This window comes from Haliotis asinina, chromosome 2 (genome assembly GCF_037392515.1).
Source record: "Haliotis asinina isolate JCU_RB_2024 chromosome 2, JCU_Hal_asi_v2, whole genome shotgun sequence".
NCBI classification, from domain to species: domain Eukaryota; kingdom Metazoa; phylum Mollusca; class Gastropoda; order Lepetellida; family Haliotidae; genus Haliotis; species Haliotis asinina.
Genome location: NC_090281.1, coordinates 22,954,144 through 22,980,976, shown reverse-complemented (window position 1 = coordinate 22,980,976; position 26,833 = coordinate 22,954,144). Strand labels below are relative to the sequence as shown.

At 40.9% G+C, this 26,833-nt stretch overlaps 1 protein-coding gene across 10 annotated transcripts; it reads left to right on the top strand.

The window, feature by feature from the left end:
- The first annotated feature begins 727 nt into the window (after window positions 1-727).
- LOC137273411 (protein FAM234B-like) lies at window positions 728-26,833 on the top strand. 10 transcript variants are annotated; one of them, XM_067806083.1, is made up of 15 exons: window positions 1,031-1,185; window positions 8,869-8,934; window positions 10,914-11,266; window positions 12,533-12,672; window positions 13,023-13,211; window positions 14,346-14,500; window positions 15,940-16,114; window positions 17,611-17,746; window positions 18,466-18,630; window positions 18,862-18,955; window positions 20,190-20,384; window positions 21,130-21,165; window positions 22,243-22,390; window positions 23,678-23,779; window positions 25,009-25,363. In XM_067806083.1, the coding sequence occupies exons 3-15, from the start codon at window positions 10,932-10,934 to the stop codon at window positions 25,281-25,283; spliced, it is 2,145 nt and encodes a 714-aa protein (XP_067662184.1). In that variant the 5' UTR covers window positions 1,031-1,185; window positions 8,869-8,934; window positions 10,914-10,931; the 3' UTR covers window positions 25,284-25,363. The 10 variants fall into 10 exon arrangements, with proteins under 10 accessions (XP_067662183.1, XP_067662189.1, XP_067662184.1 ...); XM_067806084.1 differs by lacking the exon at window positions 1,031-1,185 and adding an exon at window positions 2,036-2,051; XM_067806085.1 differs by lacking the exon at window positions 1,031-1,185 and adding an exon at window positions 2,227-2,244.

Here is a 26,833-nt window from a genome sequence, read left to right as displayed (position 1 = left end):
ACTAAAAAGGATCCCACAATATTAAAACAAAACATGCTATACTGAGTAGGTACACTTAAAACTACTGGGTAGGTACACTTTCCAAACGTAAGGTTTTACGCACGATAGAATGTATTCAACACTCAGTCACTCATTAAACAGACGATGACTTACACAAGCACGAGCTTGTAAAAACGTGCGAACATTCGTGACCCAGTCAGCCACGGTCCGCTCTGGGCATAAGCCCCCTTAACTCGTATTATAGTTTCTATTGTTGCCACACATTGTGTATGTGTTTATTGCATACTACTGAGAAAGTAGGGAACCTGAACTTTCAACTTAGACAGGAAGCTTGGGCGTTAACACATTTTTGAAAGATAAACATCATACGAACGCGCCACCATTTCTATTTATCACCACCCCTATACACAGCGCATGGATTGCTCGTGCATAGCACGGTAGCCCCATACTTGTGCCGGGGTGTCACTCTTGATTTAGACGATTTTCAGGAAGGTCATTTAACCAATGTAGACCATTAATTTAGACAATCTTCTTGCCAAAAACATGTCCGTGTTTTTAGCCTTTTGTATTGCTTGAAAATAAAAATCTTGCACACAATTCACACCACACACCAAACATATTTCAAAAGCAATTACCATATCATATCAACATGAGTAATAAGTTTCCCATTTTCTTTCTATCGTAAATTAAAAATGAAGTTCACCCACTGTTTTGAAGAGTGTATAATGCCATGCTCAGTGGAGGTGGCCTCTTAAACATTCGAGACTGGACCAGACAATCCAGTGAGTACCGATTTAGGTTATGATGACATGTGTAAAAAAATTCATCCAGACGATCTCACTTGTCTGCACCTAAGACAAACATGTGTCGCCGAGGAGAAATTCTGACCAGGATATTGTCGTTCCCAGTACAGTGCATTAAACAGTTGTCACGTGACTGTGATTTACACGCCTTTCACAAGCAAACGTTGTGACACCATTCTACATATAGTCACCCGGATGTCAAGTCGACAAACAAGCCCAATCAAGCAAAACAAACAGCGCAGAACGATACACTTGACTGGCTGCTCTCTCCCTCAACCCGGAAGCAACGAGTAGAGAATCGTCGCGATTTCGGCGGTATAGTGGGGAATGACGGTGGATTGTCTAGATCTACTGCGACTGACGACATGAAGCACGCATTCAGGTAATATATACCTGTTTCGTCACGCATGTCATATGACTTTTGTGAGGTATTTTATTGTAAATGTAGCTGAACTTTGTTTTGTCATCGCTGGCTTCGCGGTTAATGGAGTCGGTTGTTTACCAGGCGTATTTAGGTCAAAAGGACTCAATATGTGTGTGTGTGTGTGTGTGTGTGTGTGTGTGTGTGTGTGTGTGTGTGTGTGTGTGTGTGTGTGTGTGTGTGTGTGTGTGTGTGTGTGTGTGTGTGTGTTGAAAAGTACGACAGATATCGAGAGTTAAATCCAGGCTAAATGGGACATGTTACCTATGAGCAGGGTATAAGGGGGATGGCGAGAGTCGAGAGTGAGGGTTAACATGAGCACAGATGATGATAGCTGTGTGAGATCTCTCTCGATCTCTCTCTCTCTCTCTCTTTCTCTCTCTCTCTTTCTCTCTCACTCTCTCTCTCTTTCTCTCTCGCACTGACATAGATAAACTAAGGGTGCGGAATTTTGCCTATTTCGTGTATTGTATAGCGTCGCACTCATTTCTCAGCTGCAGCATGTATATCATCTAGTCCAGTGCTTATGGGAATGCATGATGCAGGTACGGATAAGGTTTGTGTCAGTGCGGATACTTATGTGTTTTATGCATTATTTATACAGGTTTTATGTTTCTAAACGTGTTTAGTGCCTTGTGGGTCACGGTGATCTGATGTTGTACACATCCTGTAAAATTACTAGAATCGCTAATGCTTGACAACACAAGGCACTTGAAAAACTCTTTTCTTCTTCCTGATCTATGAGTTTGAACTGCTTGGTGGGGGCGTGTGTAAGGAACAAAGTGGCCCTGACTGGGAATAGATAGTGCTGTGTCGTCCTCATCTGGGTAAGCTTATTTGCATCACCGCTTGTTGCGACGAACACCGGTCTTTGAAGTTTTATTACTTTGTATATTTTAACCGAAAGGCATTTGTGAAATATGGCCGTTTACTTGATTACCCGTTTCCAGAACTTACAGACCGCGATTTCTGTATCTGGGTATAGACTATACCCAGCAGAATAGAAAATAACATCAAAAAGTAAGTCATCATGTCTAGTGATAAAGATTTCACATTTTGTTGGTCAAGCTTGTTATCAGGTGTTCATTAGTTTGAAGTGTTTTATAATATGAATTTTTGCTTACTGTGCACAATAATAATGTTCAGCGTTAGTTTCACTCTTTATAGGTCCTGCATGCATTGAACAACAAAACCACATGCTAGTTTGGCTGTACTTCTTTATTGTATAGGGGGCGGGGGGGTAGCCTGGTGGTGGTGATGGTGATGGTGATGGTGATGGTGATGGTGATGGTGATGATGATGCATATGTTGATGCATATGTTGATGCTGCTGCTGATGATGATGATGAAGATGATGGTGGTGGTGGTGGTGATGATGATGATGATGATTATGATGATGATTTCATCCATTATCTTGCAGATAAACTGTATCCCCATAATTACTGCCACCAATATCCACCGAAGTGCGTTTTATTCATATTTTAATATGTTTTTTGACTGCAAATGATCCCGTTGAACACACCGATTAGATAATAGACTTAAATTTCAGTAATTTACTCTCAGGGCTACCCTTTATTTACGGAAAGTGAGTGAGTGAGTGAGTTAATACTTAACGTCACATCGGCAATATCTCAGCCATATCGTGACGAGAACATTCAACAATGAAAAAGAGCATATATAAATCATAAAAACCCGTCAACGAAGGACAGTAAAACAACTAGAATATCACAATTTCAATTAAAACTAGCATGGAAAGTTAAAACTAATAGCACTATTTAGACAATACAATATAAAAACAGACTATAGATCGCCAACAACAGAAGGTAGATCACCACACTAGGAACCATGGGGACTTACAGTACCTTTGCTACCTGCATGGTCCCTAGTTGGATTTACACCATCCCTTCAGCTGCTGGCGATTGTATGAAAAGTTAGCCGAAATTAAAAGAACATGAATGCTACGATTAAAATCCTGGTAGACTTAAATTTACTGTGAATGTTTGTGGACTTACGTACCCTCTCAGGAGGACAATAATTTTACAATACTTCAACCCCCTTTGAGGGTACAGCCACCAACGATTCAAGTTACTAATTCAAACTACCAATCATTAAAATGCATCTATTTACACAACATAATTTTCAAAATTCCACCAAAAAATCAATTTCTTTTAAAAAACCAATGATTAAAGGACAACTAACAGTGCTAAAAAGGTCCTTGATAGTTTTGACATTGAAAAATTTATCCCTTGTGATGGAGAATTCAACACAGTCAAGCAGAATATGCTTGACCGTGACTCTCTCGTCACAAGGGATACAAAACGGAGGATCCTCACCTTTTAAAAGGTATGCATGAGTGTATCTTGTATGGCCAATACGACATCGTCGCAAAATGACTTCTTCAAATCTGGACTGACAACCCAAGTATGTATAACCAATGTAGGGTTTTATTTCATGTAGTTTATTTATACCTACTTGGGTGTCCCACTTCTTCTGCATCAGATCACGAGTGTAAGCTCTAATGCTAGCTTTGTAGTCAGAATAAGGAATACGAAGTGGTGTCACAGATTTGTTAAGTGCTGCCTTAGCAGCAAGATCGGCCATTGCGTTACCGGAAATGCCAACGTGGCTGGGTAACCAACAGAAGACGATGTCGTATTGGCCAGTAGCAAGATCATTATATAATTCAATAATTTCTATTAAAAGTGGATGTTTACAAGAAAGATTTTTAATAGCCTGAAGGCAAGAAAGAGAGTCGGAATAAATTATGTATTGTTTATGTTTATGGCGTCTTTGAATATATTTAAGAGCTGTTAATATGGCGTTAGCCTCAGCGGTAAAAATAGAACTGTTGTCTGGTAATCTAGAAGATATTGTTCTGGATCCAATGACAGTGGCACAAGCTACTGCGCCACCGACCTTGGACCCATCTGTAAATAAGGATTTATAACTGCTATATTTATGTTTCAATTCATTATATTCTTGTTTATACTGTAATTCATTAGTTTCTGATTTTTTAAATGTGGTCAGTGTTAGGTCCACTTGGGGCCTAACCAACTGCCAAGGAGGAGAAGAGAGAAGACGGGAAGGAGCTATATTTTCCAGCTCAATGCCGGCAGCAGCAAGAAATGGTTTAATTCTTAAACCAAGAGGCGGTACAAACGAAGATTTCATATTATATAAGTCCTCACACAGAGGACTGAAAACACAGTTATATGCAGGGTTTGACTCACTGGAATATAATTTTGTTACATACTGTAAAGCTAATTTGATACGTCGCTGCTCAAGAGATGGCTCATCGGCCTCAACGTACAGGCTGTCAACAGGTGAAGTTCGAAAGGAGCCAAGACTTAGACCTTGATGGTGAACAGAATCTAAAAGTTTCAGGCTGCTTTTACAGGCTCCACCATATACAATGGAGTCATAATCAAGTTTTGACCGGATCAGTGATCGATAAAGTTGCAGGAGGGTTGCAGGAGGCTTATATGTTCTGCAAAAATGTATACAATTAGTTTTGGACTTCGAAAATTTGAAGCCGTTTTCAAGACACCATTTATTTATTTTGTTTAAACACAACTGCAGTTGCCGTTCAATAGAATGCATATTTTTACCACGACAAGAAATGTTAAAATCATCCACAAATAATGATCCATCAATTGAATCGTTTAAAACTTTTGACAAACTATTTATCTTGATACTAAAAAGTGTGACTGACAAAATACTGCCTTGTGGAACACCCTGATCCTGATTATAATGATCTGACAGAGTAGAACCTACGCGAACTTGAAATTGTCTGTCATTTAAAAAGTTGGCTATGAATTGAGGCAAACGACCTCGCAAACCGAAATCATGTAGATCTCTCAAAATGCCATGTTTCCAGGTTGTGTCATATGCTTTTTCTAGATCAAAAAGATAGACACAGCATGTTGTTTATGAATTAGTGCGTTTTTCACAAATGATTCCAGTCGCACTAAGTGATCGACAGTACTTCTATTTTTACGGAAACCACACTGTATATCTGTGATTAGGTTATTGGTTTCCAAGTACCAAACAAGTCGATTATTTATCATGCGTTCCATGGTCTTGCAAACACAGCTGGTTAATGAAATCGGACGATAATTGGACGGATCCGTGTGATCACGTCCAGGTTTAGGTATTGGTACTACTATGGCATCACGCCATGAAGAAGGAAATTTACCTGAAGTCCAAATATCATCAAAAATAGATAAGAGCGTCTCTAAACAGGTTTCTGGTAAGTGTTTCAGGAGTTGATAATGTATGTTATCAGCTCCTGTAGCAGTGTCATGAGCTTGATCAAGAGCAGTATGGAGTTCATGAATAGAAAACGTTTCATTATAATCTTCCCCATTATCAGAATTGAAATTAATAGTTTTCTTTTCTTGTTGTTTTTGATACTGCTGAAATTTAGGTACATAATTAGAAGAGGAAGAATGTTTAGCAAGAGTTTCGCCCAGTTTATTCGCAATATCTGATTTATCAGTAAGTAATTGATCTCCATGTTTTAGTACCTTTACCTTTGATTTTCTGGACCATGTTCCATACCTTGGACATGGGTGTCCGAGAATTTATTTTAGATACATAATTTTGCCAAGATTGGCGTTTGTTCTGTCTAAAAGTACACCGTGCTTTAGCATTTGAAATTTTAAATTTATTTAAATTATGCACCATAGGATGGCGACGGAAATAATGTTCTGCTTTTTTCCTTGCCTTCCTAGCTTGTTTGCACTCATCGTTGAACCATGGTTTTCTTATGTGTGGAACTACAGAGGACTTTGGTATACACTCATCAGCTATGGAATCCAGTTCATCCGAAAAGCATTTAATAGCATCAGGAACGTCAATAAAACGTTCAGGTTTAAGTTTTTCAGCACACAGTGTTTGATATAAAGCCCAGTTAGCCTTTTTAAAATTTCGTCTTGATGATGGAGGAACATCGGATGGAGTTACAGCTTTTAACATAGTAGGAAAATGGTCACTTCCACAGAGGTCATCGTGAACTGACCATTCGAATTCATTTAATAGTTCGGAATTTGTCAATGACAAGTCGAGAGCAGAATAAGTCCCTGTACCAGGGTGTAAATATGTGTTGGAACCATCATTATAAATACATAAGTCATTGTCGGAACAAAAGTCCTCCAACAACTTACCTTTAGTGTTTGTATTTACACCACCCCAGAGTGGGTTGTGGCCATTTAAATCTCCCATTATAATACAGGGTTTCGGGAGTTGGTCATATAGAGCTTGGAGATCGGTTTTAGCAAACGTCGAAGACGGCGAAATATAAAGAGAGCATAGCGTAAATGCTACATGTAAAGTAATTCTCACTGCAACAGCCTGCATATTAGTATTAAGTGAAACAGGGCTTTGAATAACGTTTTGTCTCACTAGAATGGATGATCCTCCAGTGGCCCTATCACCCGGAGGTGAAAAAGAATGATATGCATTAAAATGACGAAGGTCAAATGTATCTGTTTGTTTTAAATATGTCTCTTGGAGACATATCGCTGAAGGCGTAAAATCTTGGACTAATAGCTGTAATTCATGTAAATTAGTCCTCAATCCTCTGCAGTTCCACTGTACAATATTATTGGAATAAACTATCTTTTAGGGGGATTTATGGGGGATCTACCCCGCACTCTTTTGGAGGGCGACAAGCTATGTGCCCTAGAATGGACGTTTTCAGAAACGTCCATGTCTTCAAGTGACCCATATTTATTAAACAACTGAATCTTGTTTTGTGACCCTTTCGGGGTTCTGCCACTTAGTTTTTTCAAAGGATCTGGCCTTTTAGGTTTAGTTTTAACGGTTTCCGAAGATTTTGGAGTTGACTGAGAAGATGCCTCATGATCAGATGATGCTACTGATTGGATTTGGGACGAATGTGACTCTGGCGTTTGGGTAGATATTGTAGGTGAAGTAATCAGAGGAGCCTCTGATGTAATCCACGTCAAGTCAGTTTGACAGCTTGTGGTTGATTTTGTAATCCTTGCTTCTGACGGTGTTTTAGTTATAGAAGCATAGCTTTCTTTAGGTTCAGAACTTTGGACCAGTTTTTTGGCATCTGCAAAACTAATGTTTCGGGTGAATTTTAGTTTGTTGATCTCCATGTGAAACTTCCAGACAGGACATTCTTTAGAAAAGGATGAATGGGCACCAGTGCAGTTTGTACATTTCTTAACGTTACTGTCACAATCTTCTGTTGTATGTGTCTTTTCACCACAGTGAGCACAAACAACAGACAATGTGCAGTTATTAACCCCATGGCCGAACTTTTGGCATTTGAAACATCGAAGAGGGTTTGGAATGTACATTTCAACCTGGATGTTACAGTATCCTGCTTTCAGTGATTTTGGAACATTTGGAGAAGAGAAAGAAAACAAATATGTGTTTGTGTTGACAGTAGCATCATTTCTACGGGTTGTAAAACGTTTGACAAAAAGGACACCTTGCTCCTTCATCTCTGAGGCGATGTCAAGTTCTGACATGTCAGCAAACAAACGTTCACGGTCCCTGACAATTCCTTTGCTCGTGTTAAGTGTTTTGTGAGCCGAGATCGTAACTGGAATGCCGACAAAAGATTTTGTGCTCATAAGATTGGTGGCTTGCTGTTTTTTTGCACACTCAACCAGAAGGGCACCGGAACGTAATCGCCTAATGTTTTTAACATCACCAGCGATGCCTTGTATACCTTTAGCTACGGCAAAAGGATTCAACTTTAAAGGGGTCTTGTCAATAGTCTCAACAACAAGAAAACGTGGCCAGTAATCAATTGAGTTGGGCAGTCTGTGGTCAGTTTCAACGGGATCAGTATCAAGTTGACGTTTGCTCTTTTTTTGAGGGGTTTCGTAAACCATGTTTAGTTAGTTAGATTTCATCATCTGAGCTCCCCACCCACCACGGAGTATCACAAGGACAGTGCTAAACGCAAGTGGGTCTCCGACTTGCAGCACCAAGGATACTCAGATGATATACTCTAGCGGAAGAATTATGAATAACTAATCCACCAGATTGGCCCATGAGCCACCGCCTTCTGGGCATAAGACTCTAGGCAAAATTCAAGTACAAATTATCATATTGCAAAATCCAAATAATGTCACTGTAATAATAAGGCCAAGTCCGAAAATCAAACAATTCCAAATAAAATTTGTGCATTGACATATATATAGTCCATACACAGGGCTTGGCATGACCAGCCGATTGGTTGAACCGGGCCCATTCAACCACCCGTCTAGGTGAAGTAAGGGTCGAAGGGGTATGTTGGGCAAAGGGAACACGATTACAGGCCCCCAGTGCCCTCAACCCCCAGACTCCCGTTCTCCACCGACACAGGGCCGCAACCCACGGCAAACGGGTTGGTGGACCAAATATCCCCCCGGGTCCACAACGGGGGTGTCGGCGAGCTCTTGGCGTTACCCAACACCCACCACGAGGAGGTGGCTCGCCACGGGTGCCATTTACGGAAAGGCTCACGCATGATCAAATAACCTTCTGTCAGTACCCAGTGTGTGTTTGATGTAAAGATTATGTACCCGGAGATTGTCATGTAAGTGCAAACGTGTGTTGGTCATAACGGCTTTCCGACCCATCCAACTGCAATACATTGTGAAGGCGTTTGTTTGTCGTATAGAGTCTTCTCGTTGTGATACATCGTTCATTGGAGGAAACTGGCTTTCAAGTTTCACTTTATAAAACAGTAAGTATTTTGTTTAAACTGTAAATTAGGTATAATCATATTGACAAAATTCTGTGCAATATGTTGTCGCTTCTTGTAAGTTGATAAATGTATATGATTAAACGGAACATATATTAATATGGGCAGGTTGACAAATTGCATCATTTCGCTTTGAAATTGTTGTGAAGAAGAAAATATTGGTTGAGAAGAACATGTTTTTAATGGAAGGCTTTATTTTGCTATCGACATTTCTTTGGTTTACATAACCTGACCTGGACTCCAATCTGTCATTGATAGTGCATTGAATACGTCCGAGGTACCGTATACTCTAATTTTTCGGTCGTTATTAATAGAAAAGTCATTCACCTGGAGATTGCTATGCTCCTTCCAGGTATCATATGGGGATATGTAGGGGGCCATGTGTAGTACAGCTAACTGAACGAGGCACATACGGTAACAAGACCGTGTGTTACACGGCATAGTAACCAAGGTATGACGCCACTTCAAGATTATATGTTGGCAAAATGACAAAGAGCCTTTTTCAGTTGTTAGAGAAGTCAGATCCAATGTCGAGAGCAAATGTTTAAACCGGGACAAAAGATTTGACAATGCACGAAATACAAGAATATGTAACTTACAAACTCGCGCTCGCAAGCACAGATGCAAACACACACACACGCACGCACGCGCGCACACACAAACACTGTGTGCCTCATATTTTACATAAATCAAATAGAAATAAGTTTTCAAGGACACGGAAATCAGATCAAAGCTCATCCACGAATTTATATTTTATTTGTACTGCTTGACGATGTCAAATTCAAACGTGCACATGTACCATATCAGTATGTCATATCAGTCTTGCACATTACGACATGAGCGCGTCAAATCAAACATCCACGAGTGTGTCAATATGAATGTCGCAAATCAAACATGCACGTGTACCACATGAATGACTCAAATCAAGCATGCACATGTACCTTATGAGAGTGTCAAATCAAACATGCACGTGTACCACATGAATGACTCAAATCAAACATGCACACGTACCATATGAGTGTGTCATATCAAACATGCACATATATCACATGAGTGTGTCAAAGTCAAACCTACACATTTACTGTAAAAGTGTGTCACAAGCAAGCGTGTCGGACATTTTAGAATTTGTCACCAGGGGCATACAGGAAACCAGAGATGTTTATCATGACACATGACCCAACTGAAACAAACAATGTCTGTTGTGCAAGTGACTCTTCACTATAATTGTGTTCTGATCAAGAGATAGTATTTTATGTCCCCTGCAGCGACAAAAAACTCCCTAGTTACTGTCGACACGTTCTTAGTAAGTGTGTCCTTTCATACCTTAAATGAAAATGCCTTCCTGGGCTAAATAATCCAGTGACTGATATCACAAGAGGGGCTGTTGCGGGAGTCTTATTCCAATTGCAAGTTGCACCCAAAGCAGTTTCCACGAATTCAAGCTGTAAGGAACTTAAATGCTTCAAACCTCCATTACCAACAACTAATTTGAATAATCCTGTGTGTTCGCTAAATACTTTAAATGTGTTACATTAAGTTTTCATAACTGTACCTGTCGATTGTTTATGTACTTTTATTGCCTCAGTGTGAATTTCATATTTTTCTCAAGAGTTTTGTGTAGCAAATATGCACTGAATTTATTCAAGACGCGTCGTATCTGTTGTTTACCTAGCCTTGCCAAGAATTATTTGCAGATGGGATCTACAGGCAGTCGTGATATTATTTTGCTGATCCTGGCGTGAAACAAACGCTCTCATTCTTATTTAAACGTGTATGCATTAATTTTAATAATATCCCTGCAATATTATTGCAAGAGAGACACTCGAAATGTGCCGGGAATCGGACTTCGTTCTCGTCCTCGATTTCTCAACACCCCAGGGTCATTGTTTGAGGTATTACAAGATCAGTGAACACAGTGACACAACTGTCCTTTCAATTAACACAGGTTTCTTTATTTTCAGCGATCAGTAGAGTTTCCAATGGCCAAGAAGGTGGTCGAGTATTTCCCCCTACAGCAGCAGGATACGAGTGACGAGGATGGGGATGGGACTCATGCTCAAGGGCCCAGTCTAGATACTGAAGCGAAAGGCCCTTTATTATTGGACCCGTTTCTCTCCACCCCGACAAGGCGCCGGCGGGTCAACTGGTATGCAGTGGTGGCACTTGTCATCATCAGTTTTGGGGCCATTGCCATGGTGACGTTTGTGGCCTTGACTTTGTTTCATGGTAAAGGTCACACTGTAAAAATGTTCAAAGGTTTTCCGACAAGGAAATCAACCCCGGAATGGCGTGTTGTGTTGAACGCTACAGGTAGGTTAAGCATATCATACGATTTAGTGAGATGTGACCAGAGTCGTACAATCCACAAACAGAAAACCCAGAGAACAGACAAACAAGACACGCTCAGATAGATAAAGGATTTGTACCCACGTTCACGGGCTTCAAACGCACCAATGGGACATAACTCGGTACATTGTTGTTTAATCACCTTAGTTATTCGTTTCGTAAGCAACGTAACGCCTGTGGCTTTTAACCCCAACGTAGGCATTAATTCACATCGTAAGAATGTTTATGTGATTATCCTAGCCCTGTGGGCGCTATACATTAATTTTATATAAACACGTACTTCTATAAAAGGCGAGTGCAAATACGTGTGCAAATATCAAATTCATACAGTTCGATAACTTAGAAAATTAATTGATTTCGTTGTTGATAAGCACATATGGGACCTCCTCATCTAATTACGTTATTGGCATGGAGATGCTAGCTGAGCTGTTGCAAGATACGTTTGTTCTCAACCATCCGCCATCAGCTGATTGGTCAGGGAACGGAAGCAAACAATTGCTGATCTGAATTCGCAACTTCTGATTTTCGGCCGTTTTACGTTATAACGCCGCGTTCAGTTATATTCAATGTGACGGGGGTTTGTAAATAATCGAGTCTGGACCAGACAAGCCAGTGATCAGCATCATCAGCAACGATCCATGAAACATCGATACTCAGACATGCATCATCCTTGTCAGCCAGCCTGACCAGTGTGCTTATATAGTCTCTTAGGAAAAGGCTCGGAGTAGAATAGGCCTTCAGCAACCCATGTTTGCCATAAAAGGTGACTATGTTTGTCGTAAGAGGCTACTAACGGGATCGGGTGGTCAGGCTCACTGACTTGGTTGGCACATGTCATCGGTTCCCATTTGCGCAGATCGACGGTTGATCAATGGATTGTCTGGTCTAGACTCGATTATTTACAGACCGCTGCCATATACTGGAATATTGCTGAGTGCGGCGTAAAACTAAACTCACTCACTCTTAGAGAAAGCATGCGTTGCAGTAGACCAACTATATGCCAGATGTTCCTGGTTAGTACTGTGTATTAGTAATATTATCAAGTCACAAGAGCAAGAGGCATATCTAACGATTAAGAATGGAAAAGGAGAACCTTTTTGATGCGTTGTATTGGGCAATTTTGCAGGATATTGTTTTTGTTGTTGAAGTTTGCCAAATTCGTAGCTTATCTGGAGCTCTGCAGCTGGAAAATATATGTAATGCATTCACTATTAATTTTACTTTGTCAAGGTAGTGAGTCGTGTATTCGAACCCCGGACATCGATGGTGACGGTCTACCGGACGTCTTGGTCGGGCTTGCTCATGGTGCAGACTTGTCGAAGGTGAACTCACTCACTGAGAACAACAGTCTCAAGAAATACTGCGAACAGCAAGGTAGTGTGAATGATCTGTCTGGAAAATGAAATATGCTAACAAGATATGTTTATCTAAATGATGAGTGAATTTTAGTATTACACCGATTTAGCTAATATTTCAGCAATATTACGGCGGAGGACACCAGAAATAGGCTTCACACACTGTAACCATGTGGGGAACCGAACCCGGGTCTTCAGTGTGACGAATTAACGCCACCAGACTACCCCACCGCCCCTCAAATATAAATGAAAGGACAGACGCCATATACTATACAAAAGTGTATATTTTCAGAAATTTTCATTTAAACTATTAATTTTAGAGACCTGTGCAAGTCTAATAGAATCTTAAGTTCGTACCGTTGTTTGTAGGCTTAATCTACCCTTGTGTCGGGTTTGTACTTGCACTGAGAGGTACCGACGGTAAGGAGCTCTGGCGCATACCCACCAGATCAGAGGTCATGCTTATGATGTGTGACATCGACGTCAACCTTGATGGCGCAAAAGACTGCATCGTTACCGGCCGACAATCAACGGTGCAGGCAGTGGATCTTAGGAAGGGTAGGTACATGTACACGGCCCACACGTAGCAATTTTGAAACCTGTTTTAAAATGTGTCTCTTGTCTGACGCCATCCTGCCCACCATTCCATCTATAGGACTGCGAACTGTAATCAACGAGTGAGTGAGTATAGTTTTAACAATATTCCAGCAATAACAAGGCCGGGGTCACCAGAAATGAAGTTAACAAATTATACCCAATCGAACCCGAGCCCTCAGCGTGGCGAGCAAACGCTTTCACCACTAGACTAAGCCTTTAAACAACGAAATTTAAAACGGAGTCTTCCTTTCAAAAGGTTCCACGTCATCGGGTTATGGTGACACGAAAATCTACCGTGACACCGAGCCTGGCCACCAATCCACCCTGTCGACTTTTACGACTGGCATAGGTTGTAGGAGGCCTGTCGTAACCCGAAGTCATCACGGATGAAATGTGTTTAAATGAAGTAAATGCATGTCATATCTTCATATATGAACCCGGGGAGATCCGGATTAGAATTGATCTTCGGTAACCTGTCCTTAGTGGCGACTAACGGAATCATGTGGTCAGAATGGCTGTCTTGGTTGATAAACCTGATCATATTTCATTTGGGTAGATCGATGCTTCTGCTCTTTATCATTTGATTGTCTCTTCCAGACTTGAGTATTTACAAACCGCCGCCATATTGCTTAGTGTAGTGTGAAAGTAAACGCACTCACTCGTGTTTTTATACAAAAATAATTCAAGAATAATATGTGTCTTCGTTTCGTATATAACACACACATACACATATATTTAATTTACCATTAAGATGACCTTCTAATTGACCCGAGCCTTGAAACAAATAATCAGACGGTGAAGATTCATAGTCCATCCTTTTTAGTTTGTTCACATATCTTTTACGTTACTCTAAGTACCATTCCTTTCGACCGAAGCCAAGCGGGACCGATCCAGAAGAAAACCAGTGATTGACAGAATGAGCAACAGTTAATGTGCTTTCAATTCCATGTGGTATGGGTTTCATACATAGTACACATGTTAGGAATCGGATGGTGTGACGAGCCAATGCTTTAACCACGAGGCTACCCCACCGCCCCGAACCGGTATTGGTATTGTGGGTCACTAAAATGGCTCTCTTCCTCTGCAACGTTCCAGGCAAGACGCTGTGGTTCTCGGACGGCGCTGAATATCCTGCCTACTTCACACAGACATGGAACGTCTACCAGCCTGTGCTGTTACCGGATGTTGACGCAGATGGAGTGGAGGACATAGTTGTCAGCCATGGCGGAGATCCAAACATTGAACCCGAGGTGAGTGAGTCAACAAGGTTTCATTTTTGTTGGTGTTGTTGCTATGAATGAGTCTAGAACGATTGGGTAACCCAGTGTTTAAAGCGTTCTCTCGTCACGGCGAAGACCCAGTTAGTCAGCTATTTCGCGTCATTTTGCGTAACAACGATCAATACACTTTAGTCATTTCATACGAGTTCACTTAACAACTTCATCTACAAAAGTGGATCACTCCTTCACACCACTTATTGTCACTGACAGTTGAAACTATTGTGGCAGCGACTGTTGAACTTCAAGTTTGGTTTTAAAGTATTTACACCTGTTTGCTTGACACCTGCTGTGCCCAGAGCAGCCACGCCTCACAAAGCCCTGTCCAAAACATGTAGATGAAAACGACGCGAAATGGCTGACCCTCCTAGTCATTTCGCCAAATGACCAATTTCACAATCTGACTGTAACATGTGATGAATCGTTCATAATTTATGGGTAATGGTGACTATGATGGTGACACACACACACATATACACACACACATACACACACACACACACACACACACACACACACACACACTAGAAACATACACACACACACACTACAAACGCTCTCTCTCACACACACACACACTCTCTCTCTCTCTCTCTCTCTCTCTCACACACACACACACACACACACACACACACACACACATAACCCATACTTGTGTACACCCCAACTCGGCCATATATTATGCGCAGTACCTCAAATGAATATTTTCTCGGACTATCTAAATACTATTTTACGAACGCTTTGAGAAATATTGGTGAACCCGCATTTTGGCCACTTTTAGCAACACGCCAGCAATACAGCTGAGAATGTTAACGGCACAAATGGACTTCATGCATTTGTAGGGAATTAAACATGGGCGTTAGGCTTAACGAAAGGACATTTTGCCAAGTGCTCTAACCCACGTGACTGCTCAGTGTGCAAAGAAAGACCTTGGAAGCCGTAGAGGTTTGACAGGTTGGCGTAAACTCACGATCACCGGCATAATTCTAACAAACAAAGGATCGTTAAAGAGCCAATCGTGGATTCGAATCCATAGCCAAAGAATCATGGCACAGAAAAAGGGCATAACTCAAACACGCCTCTATACAACCGAGCTGCCTCATCATCGCTTAGGTTAAATGTTTCGGCACCGTCGCTTTTAGCTGTATTCCAACATTATCACGGCGGAGGATCCCAGAAATGGTTTTACACATTGTACCCATGTGGGGATTCGAACCAGGGTCTACGGGGTGACAAGCGAACGCTTAACTACTAGGCTAACCCACAGCCCCCTGTACTGTTACGGAAATCTTGTGGGAGATATTAGTAAATTTGTCTTTATGCAAATATATTTCTCATATTTCATAAGTACCCTAATGTGTTCAGTGAATAAAACCAATGTCATCTTTTACTGTTTGACTTATGTTGTACAGGTTCACAACCGCACCGCTGGACGCCTGATTATTTTGTCAGGGGCGACCGGAAAGCCCCTTGGTAAATACCTAGTACTGCCTGACAGTAAGGAAACGTACATGACACCAGTCAAATATACCGCAAGAGACGGATCCCAGTACCTGCTGTTCGGAAGCGGTGGCGAAACTGTGCCAGGTCAGTCAAAACTAAAATAAAAAGCATTCAAACTTTTTCTTTGAAAACAATTGTTAACATTATCAATATATAAGACGTAGAAAAACTATTTAAAAGTACACGTAAAACGAAAGAGGTTTATGTTGCTTCTAGCAACCATATTCATGGTCAGTACTTCGCGGAATTGCATGGCATGCGTTCCTCTGTCACCTGTGATTGCAGGCAGACATACGCTGTGTAATGTCCTCAGACGTGTGCTATTCACCCGAGGAAAATACATGAAGTTTGTGCGAACCCAGCCATTTCATAATATTGAGCCAGAACCTTTGTTTTGACTACAGGGCCTGGATTTACGAAGCTTTCTTAGCGATACGATAGTCGTAAGTGTCATACATTAACAATACCTTACGACTGTTTTAGCGATAAGTGAGCTTTGAAAATCTAGACCCTGGGCCTCAAGTTAAAACTGCCATTTGTACGAAGTAACATACTCGCTCATTGGCTACAGGTCACTGCTTTCCTTCTCACATTATTAGTTGGGTAAAAATAGCCACTGCACTTTAAAGGATGTATTCACAAGCCAAGGAGGAACCTGACACGAGCTGTTGATAAGGTGTAAACAAACCGTGAATATCCATTCTAGAACCGATCTTCAGTAACCTAGGCTTGTAAAAGCGAACAGCGGGATCGGGTGGTCAGGCTCGCTGACCTGGTCGACATATGTCATCGTACCCAAATGAACAATTAAACATACTCACACTACCCGTAACAATGAGTAATTAAATCCTGAAGATTTCAGAGAGAAGCTTACAGTCCCTATTATAGAGGTTGCATTGGACGAACTTAGATACTGTTTACTCAAAGTTGACATGAAAATATTTTATGGAACTAAGATATTACTCGATATTTCTTTTTAAATCAAGATTCCTTTGGCATCCTACCCGGTAAATCTACTAAGCACTGACTCGAATAATACACGCATGTCAAAAGAATTAACTCGACAAATCCAGTATTCACCAGTATTATCCTCGATTTCTTTGCACGAAATGGGCTCTGCATAGACCACAGTCCAAAGAAAAGATATAACTAAATACTTCCAGCCTTTTGGGACAAGATTAAAAGCTGGCCTTTTACACTAACCTAACTTCTTTGACTTGTGTACATAAGTCGGTTCGTTCCCGAAAGACAAACCTCCCATAAGTGTTGTCTTGTTTATCTGGACACATGTCATTATTATCAAAGGTATAGCTTAATTAAGTCTTATGCAACAAACCATAACATGTGTTGCTTTAAGCGGTCTGTCTTTTGGGAAGGTACCGATGTGTCGAATTAACAAAAATTCGGATAAAGAATGTTATACAATGTAGCTGTATTTGAGTTGATGGAGTATCATAAATGAGAAATGTTTCGATTACACATAGACTATATGGATAAATCATCATTCCCCGTAGAAACAGTAATCAGGTAAGGTTTAGCTGTGGTGCATGATTCATGAAATTTCATGACATATATTTCAGGTGACCTAATGGCCATCGCACTGCCTGACCTTTACACTGTGACCGATCAAAAGGTCCTGCCACATTCTAAGGGGGACTTTGGATGGAAGAAGATTCTGCCTAAATATTCGGATAACAACATCATGTATTTATACAGGTAAGTTAGGTGATGACAGTATCCGTGATCATATACTTACACAGGTGAGTTAGGTGATGACATTACCCGTCATCACGTACCTACACAGGTAATCTCGGTGATGACATTACCTTTCGTTATGTACTTATATAGGTAAGCAGGGTGATGGCTGTATCTGTCGTCATGTCCTTAAACAGGTAAGCTTGGCGATATACCCGTCGTCATGTACTTACACAAGGTAAGCCAGGTGAGAAAATGGTTCATTGTTCTCAACTCATTGTGGAGTATGCGACACATTCTATTTCTAAATATTTACCGAAATAAAGGATACATGTTATTGATGTCACGCTCTCTCAGAGTAATATCTGCAGATGTCAAAAATATATAGACAACAGGGTTGCTGGGTAGCTCAGCTGGTTAAGTTTTAGCTCCGCATGCTGAGGGTTTGGGTTCGTTTCCCAGACTTCAGTGAGCCCGATACTGATAGTGATCACTTGCTGACCAACGGTTCGTTCTCATGAATGAATGAGTATGATTTTACGCCACTTTTAGCAATATTCCAGCAATATCACGGCCGGGACACCAGAAGTGAACTTCACATATTGTGCCCTTGTGGGGACTCGAACCCGGACCTTCGGCACGAAGAGCGAATGTTTTAACCCTCGTTCTCATTGTGATAATTAAAACAGGAATTGTCATTCTGTAAAAAGTTTTTTGTTTAATTCTGTCTTTTGTTTCAGGGGAAAATTAAAAGGCGTGATGGTTCCACCCGTCATCGTTGATGTCGACAACGACGGAGAAAAGGACATCCTGGTGTCGGCGTTTGATGGAGAGATGGTGATGCTAGACGGCAAAACATTGACTGCAAAATGGCGGACAGGTTTTCCAAATATGGAATCGTACAGGTGAGCACAGGGACCCTGTCTGATTGGATGATACGCTGAAGGGGGGTTCGCCTTCACCCGGAAGGCGTGCCTTAACGAACCCATTTCGTCATCAGAAGAAAACGCCCCCTCGTACATATTTACCAACTTCTAAGATAATTTAATGGACAAATCGCGATAAGCCGCTTCTGAATTCTTTGGTTATCATAAGACATGATGAACGTTCTAAAACGTTTTCTGAAAATATTGCAGCACACCAGCACCAGGCTACTTCAACGACGACAACGTGTTAGATTTCATGGTACACTGGAGCAGTGGAGCATGGCCGGAATACACCAGCTCAGATGTGAGAACCATAAACCAAGAACCAGTTCTGTGATCAGTCCCTTTGAGATAAAAATCAAGTTGTATTTTCCGAGTATTTTCACAATATGATTGTCATATCACGGCTTGCAGACTCCGGGTGTTGGTTTCAAATATTGCTGGGATCGAACCCATGTCTTTTGTGTGACGAGCAAAGGTATTCACCACCAACCTTCCGCCATGTCAACATGCATGTGTATTTCAAATTCGTTTCTTTCAAGTGCTTCAGCTTTTCCAGAGGCAAAATTTGACTCAAATGGATTAATAACGAACGCATGCCCAGACACCAGTCGTTTGAGTTATTTGGTCATGTACACTGTAGCTGCTACCCCCTCTCACTTGTAAGTGACATGTTGATATGAGGAAGTTTCCAAATAGTGATTTGTACTTTCTGTTTACGTCATGTTTAAACATAGCTTGATTCATGGAATGATAATAGGTCTTAGTGTCTGTGTGGGTTAGATCAATGACATTGTGCGCTGACGATTTGGTGCATTTTACTGTGTGAGAAGAAAATAGCACATGACGTCATTTATTGTTCATGGCGTCACAAATAGATTTAAAACGTCATCACGATATTGTTGTGAGTTTCTGTCCCGAGGAAATGTATGTTGGAAGCCAAAGGCTTTATTAAGTTTTGAAATTTAAAATTTAAATTTAAGTTTTGATAGTAACATATAAACACATCTAATTTGAAAAGCATTCCCAATGATTTGGGAGATTCGGGACTTGGAGAAACCTAGACTTGCTTTATTGAAGGCTCTGCATTGCAGGGAGGGCTAGGCACCAGGGGAAATAATGTCGTTCAGGGACTGTGCGAGAGACTTGCCAAAGGCTTACGATTAATGCCATTCGCTCAGGCAAGAAATATGATCCATAAGACTTGGAGACCGTTGTTTATTGTCCAGCTCATTCATAATTCACTAACCAATGGTCTAGGATTTGGTGGTTAAAGCGTTTGTTGTTCGTCGTGGCGGCTCGACCAGGGTTCGATTCCCCTCAAAAGAACAATATGTGAAGCCCAGCTGGTGTCCCCCGCTGGACTATTGTTATCACGACCGTTTGAAAAGTGTTATCATTTTTTTAAAGGATGTAACGAATAAAAAATGTAACCTACATCAATCCGAGGCACCCACACCCGTGTCGTCCTCTGGCACCACGTAAGATAGCCTGGAACATTCACTTTGGACAGCGGTTTATGTTCATTCCATTTCCAGACACTGGTACTGAACGGTAGAAACGGCAAGACACTGTGGAAGGACCGCGCCAGGATGTATCAAATGTCCTCGGATCTGGTCCTCCGGTCAATGACAAAACACCTGGACTACTTCATGGTCAAGGTGATGGGCAAGAACGCGACCCTAGGGAACGGAACGAGGGGGCAGGCCCATGGCGTGGGGGCACAGCGAGTGGTGAGTCGACTGAAGGGAGTGAGTGAGTTACAATTTATAGTCACATTGGCAATATTTTAGTCATATCGTGACTTTCAAAGTTATATTAATGCAATTGAATTATGAAAAAATCCCAAACTTGGTGAAGGACCGTAAAATAACTAGATTATTCCAGATATCAATTTAAAACTAGCAGCTAAATCTAATACAGTTTAACTATAGAAGACAGTATAATATATAAACAGGCTGTAGATCGCTAACAGCTGAAGGCAGATCACCACGCTAGGGACCATGGGGAATTCCAGTGAACCTTTTCTACCTACATGGATCCTAGCTGGAGTTACATAATACATTCAGGCGCTGGCGATTGTAGTCACATTTAGCCATAATAAAAAACAAACTTAAAACCCTGTAAGTGTTAAATTGACTTCCAAGTTTACGGACTTACGCAAACTCATTTTAAAACACTTCAGGTCCCTTAGAGGGTACAGCCGCGGACAATTTCAGTTGGACAGAATGGGATATATTCATGCAGGTTTACCATTGTCGGTGGAAGTGGGAGGGGGGGGGGGGGGGGGCGGATTCTTTCGAGACCATCACTTACTCACCAATCTGTTACATGTGTCAATGTACCGAACACAAACTGACATAATATGAATTGGTATTATAACAGTAATGAAAATTAATGTAAGTTCTCTTTTTATCTTTGCACTACTTTGACTTTTACATGTATAGTTATCATTACGCGTTATCGAATGTATTTCAGATAACCAAAAGAGACAGCGAAGGGGGTGACGTGTGTAAGTATTATACATTATATAGAAATGTTATATGTATATCATGTGAAGTACAGATGAGTATTTTGGATATAAGATCAGCTTACCTAAACCTTTCAGTTAACTGGGGTCCATTTCACAAAGAATTCGTTGCGCTACGACTGTCGTAAGTCTATGATAGATTATGGGAGTTACGATCACCTTAGCGCTAAGGTCGCCTTGTGGGACGGGGCCCTGTCTAGCTGTTCTCGAAACGTTCGTAGCCCATTAAGCCCCTTCTTAACACATTGGCTACGATCAGAGTTAAGAATTCCTAGGGTTGCGAACGTTTCGAGAATAAGGGCCCAGGATCTAAATTTACATCTACGAGTAAATCAAATTTGTTTTCAATGATGTTTTGGGTTTCTCATGTTAAAACGGAAATTCCCCAGTAGAGGTGCTAAGCAAAAACAAGCTGAATTAATAAAGAAAGCTGACATCTGATCGGCTGATAACCCGAGTACCCTTCATTTACATTGGTCGGTCAAGGTTAATCTGATGTTCGATCCGACAGATATCGACGTGAGATCTAATTGTAGAAGACTGTCTAAGTGTTAATGGTGTGATGATTCATGGATACGCATCGATCCATGGGCGGCCGATACCGTGTATCGATACAGTTTTGCATTGTCGTATAGCCCGATACGACACTTCACACTGGCCACGATACATCGATGTTTACCTTTGAATATTGCTGAATTGTGAAATCTATCAAGAAAAACCATCCTTTCATTTGACGATTACAATATGTGTCTTCAACATATATTCCCCTCAACATTCACAAAGTCCGTGTATAAAATTAACTGTCTCGTCTCCGAATGAACATTGAACAACGCTAACGGAATTGTTTTTATCTTAAGGCGTTTTAGAATTAAAGATACTGTATAAAGTTTTAGTATCGTAATACGTATCGTATCGTCACCCTTATACCGGGATTCGTATTGTATCGCAGCTTAAGTGCACAATACTTTGGCAATATATGTCGTCGTGACAGCAAATTTAATATCGCAATGTGTCTGACCTAATCATTGAACGAACAAAATGTCAATTTCACGTTCGCGGGTGAAGAACTCATCCAAGAATTTAAAGACAATCACGTGACCTGTGATAATGACCTCACGCACTTGAGGGAGCTGGTCTACCTCGTTGACCGGAACCACGCAAAGAAAACAATCCCTCTACATATAACACAAGGAGGAAAATACTACTACGGTGAGACCGACATATATTTAAATTGACACTCATACTGTGACACGGATGGGTCCAGTGTTCGAAATAGCCGCCGGCCCAATAGCCCGTGGCTTGGAAAAATCCAATCGGGCCAGTAAATCTCTACATTCACTGGCCCGACTGGCATGTGAAATTTCATGGGGTCATTTATGGGAATTTACCCTTTTCTTATCGTTTGCTTAGTTTCTACAACTTCAAATTTCGGGCTAATGAATTATTTTGTGGACTAGTAACTTTCAAGCCGAGCCTGTCCGACTGGCGAGCAGAATTTGGAACGATATAGCTCACTGGGTGGATCAGTGGTCAAAGGCACCACAATTTTTGCTTTCTTTGATTCTTGTCCAACGACGCGCTCAGCAATATTCCAGCTGTATGGCAATGATCTGAAAATATTCAGTCAGGACCAGACAATCCGGTGATCAACTTCAACATTGATTTCCGTCACTAGGAAACAGTGTCATGAGTCACCCAAGCCATCCTGACCAGCCGATCCCTTTAGTTGAATCTCAGCATGGGTTGCTGAAGACCAATTCTAACCGGATCTTCACGGGTCTGTACAGCGTTGCGTCCGTTGAGTTTATAGAAAGCATGTGTTAGTGAGTGAGTTTAGTTTTACACCATTTGTAGCAATATTCCAGCAATATCACGGCAAGGGGCCCCAGAAGTGGAATCCACACACTATACCAATGTGGGAATCAAACCCGGGTCTTCGGCATGATGAGTGAACGCTTTAAGTACTAGTCTACTCCCAGATTGTCAGAAGGGCTGTGCTCTCAGTGGAGAACCCGGGCACTCACCTGTTTTGCGCCAAGAGATCAGGGGGTACCAAACCAAGGACGCCAAGAACAATGGAGAGCTTGACGACAATGTACTTACCATGCAAGCGAGATATTTCAAAGGCGAGGTCTGCATACCTAGTGTGCTTTTCCTGAATCTTCCAATCACGTTGCTGTCAAAAGTGACAGAAAATTCAATGATATAAATACATTTAGTCGCTTATTCAAGAAGGACAAGATCAGGTTTGTTGGCAGGAATTCGTCTGTGGCTGTGTATTTGCTTATTCCACAGAAGTTTGAAAGCATCATTTTCCATGACGCCTTGAACATGTTCATGGCCGTGCCACGGATGGACCTCGGTCAAAACCACAGGCATGGCGGTGACGGTTTAAAAAGGCAATGAGCCATGCCATCATGTCAAGGTGTTGGACAGTTTCTGTAAAATTCATTACAAGGTCGTCATTTATTATTATTACTACTATTGTTCTTCCAGACTATCTGCCCCGACCCGATGAGGAGGGATGTATGCCTGCCGACAAGACGACTGGGAAAATACCTATGTGTATCGTTATGCTTCCCGACTCAAGGTCTACAGGTAATATATTTGACTCCACTCAACCCTTTACCCTCCTTTAATACTTCCGATACAATGGCTCAGAAACTATTCATACGGCAGTTAAGTAGTTATGTAAACGACAATTCAGTATTTTTAATTCAATATGTAAAATCCTTATTGATACACAAAGTAATTATCGACACAACGTCTATGTAGCTCTTGATGCAGTTAGAAAGTAGTTATAGCCACAACCGTTTAGTAGGTAGTGGTGACTCGTGAAAGAGCCGGGGTCCAATAGCAACCCATGCTTGTCGTAAGAGGCGACTAACGGGATCGGGTGGTCAGGCTCGCTGACTTGGTTGACACATGTCATCGGTTCCCAACTGCACAGATCGACGCTCATGCTGTTGGTCACTGGATTGTCTGGTCTAGACTCGATTATTTACAGACCGCCGCCATACAGCTGGAATATTGCAGAGTGCGGCGTAAAACTAAACTCGCTCACTCACTAGTAGGTAGTGGTACAACTATTACGACGATATTGGTACAACATTTAAAACAACATTTGATACAACAGTTACGTATATATCGACACAGCTGTTGCGACGTTGTTGATACAAAGCTAAAACAGTACTTGATACAAATTAGCATCGACCCAATAAGTATCGACCCAACTATTAAGTAGTTACTAATACACCTGTACAAGTAAGTATCGATACAACATTATGTCGTCACAGAAAATATAGTTAAATATACTTAGTGATACAACAGTTAAAATAATATTGATGCAGCAGTGAAGTTATTTTCAGTAAACCTGTTACATAGTTAATGATGCAACTATTAAATAGTTATTGATAAGAAAACATGACACGGCTTCCTCTGTTATCAACTTCATTTTTTAACATTTTATATGTTCATCATTATTCACTTAATAAACATGTTTTAAGCATGGGTTGGTCGTAAAGCAGCATGCTAACAAAATACAATCAAATCAAACACGTTTCCGTCCTCAAACAATAACAATAACCATTTATTAGACTACATCTGCATTAAATTAAAATTTCTGTTACTCTTTACTTATTTCATATTTTTCACCTTTTTAATACAGACCCCCATTTAAATTTCACTTAAAAACTCAGTTTATATTTTTGGGGGTAGTGACACTACTCTTTCAAAATTTCTATAATTTTACTACCCCGTCGCCGAAATATCATTGTTGTGCGTGCGACGCTAACTAACTAACTAACTACTAGTAACCTCCGTTGCAGATGCTGTCACTGATGTGGATGGCGACGGGCGTCTTGATCTCATCCACCTCGGGCTGCTGGAGGGGCGTCTGAGGGACAGTCGGTTCAGTTACACCAAGATGAAATTCACAACCATCATATCTAGGATTGACATCATGACAGGCGTCAACAAACATTTCACGGCTCCAGGATCCAAAACCGATCCCACGCCGCCGTTTGCTCCTTTGTTAACGCAATCGTGGCTCCAATATCTCGGCTCTGCGGCTTCCAGTATATTTTATCAACATCGGATATGATATGTTTGAGTTTGTTTGTTTGTTTGGAATTCATGTTCATATACAACGTTCTTACATCGACAATAAAATATTTTTACATAACGCCTATCGGCGATTTTACTGCGCATAATTTCCATTGGTCATGGCATAAAGATCCCTTATATAATTACCCGTGAAGATCCGAGTTTGATTGGATCTTCAGTAACCCATGCTTGTCGTTATATAAAAGGCGATTAACGGGATCGGGTGGCCATATTCTATGGTTTGGTTGGCACAATCATGTCAACGTACCTCAGTTGTGGAGGTCGATGCTCATGCTGTTAATCACTGAAATGTATTCTCAAGACTCGATTATTTACATTATTTACAGCCATATAGCTGGAATATTGCTTAGCGCAGAGTTGAACAACAAGCCAACCAATCGTTTAGAAATGGTCTAAACAACCAATTCTCGTCGAAAGAGGCGACTGAATTGACTGGTGCATGTTATCGTATCGCAGTCGATGGCAGATATGTCAATCACCTGATTTTCTGGTCCAGGTTGAATCATTTACAAACAGTCGTACATTGCTGAGTACGACGTCTAGAAACAACATACTGTTACGTGTGTAAATCAGTTGATTTCCCGGAAAAAAGTATTGTTGGCAATTTGTTTGGCTCCCAACAGTATCCTTTGAAGCTGTGACCGAAATGATAGACTGACTGAAAACTCAAAGAAAATTAAATCCCAGTGACAGAGCACTCTGCACTGACAGAGTCAGCCCTGGTTACAGGAAAAACGTCACAACTAATTTTATCAAATTCAAAAAGTTATGTTAAGTTCATCGTAGCAAGTCGGAATGGGAAAATGGGTGTCCTCGCTCGAACACTCGGTAACAATCAGAAACCGCATGTCTTCTTTTTAGATAAATAAGCAGGCAATCTTTACATTAAACGATTATAGCTAACTGTCTTCTCAGCTATTTTGAGAAGCCACCCAGAGACTACTATACCAACAAAGCATAATCAAAGTAATATACTATGTAACTGATTTCATAAGAAACAGTTAAACAGCAGTACTAACATTTATTATTGTATTGTGACTTTTTCCGTCGCTTTTTATACGTGACGTTTTTTCCTGCAACTTTTTTTCCTCCCGTAACGACACCTGGATTAGAGTGTGTGCGGTGCGATAACGACAGTAAAACCCTGCAAAATGTGTTAAGTATGTAAAACAAACAGAACATGTATAAATATATAAAATGTTTAGGAATGTGTTTGAATCGTAAACTGAAATACCCCACGTAGTTATATTCACCTTTAGGGTGAAAGAACTTGGATTTTGAAGTATTATGTGCATAAAGTACTTAAAAGTAAGAACATGAGTAGGAATAAAATAAGATGCAGATATTAACTATTCCGAGAACACGTTTCATTGAGTATTTTCCTTCATCTTGTAGATAAATTCCTGCATGAGAATTTCTTATGCGGCGACATCAAAGTGAAGGAAGAGTCCCATCTTCTATTTGCTCAGAGAAGCAGCTGTCCCAACTTTCACATGCACAGCACTAGTTAATAAATGGTGCATTCAA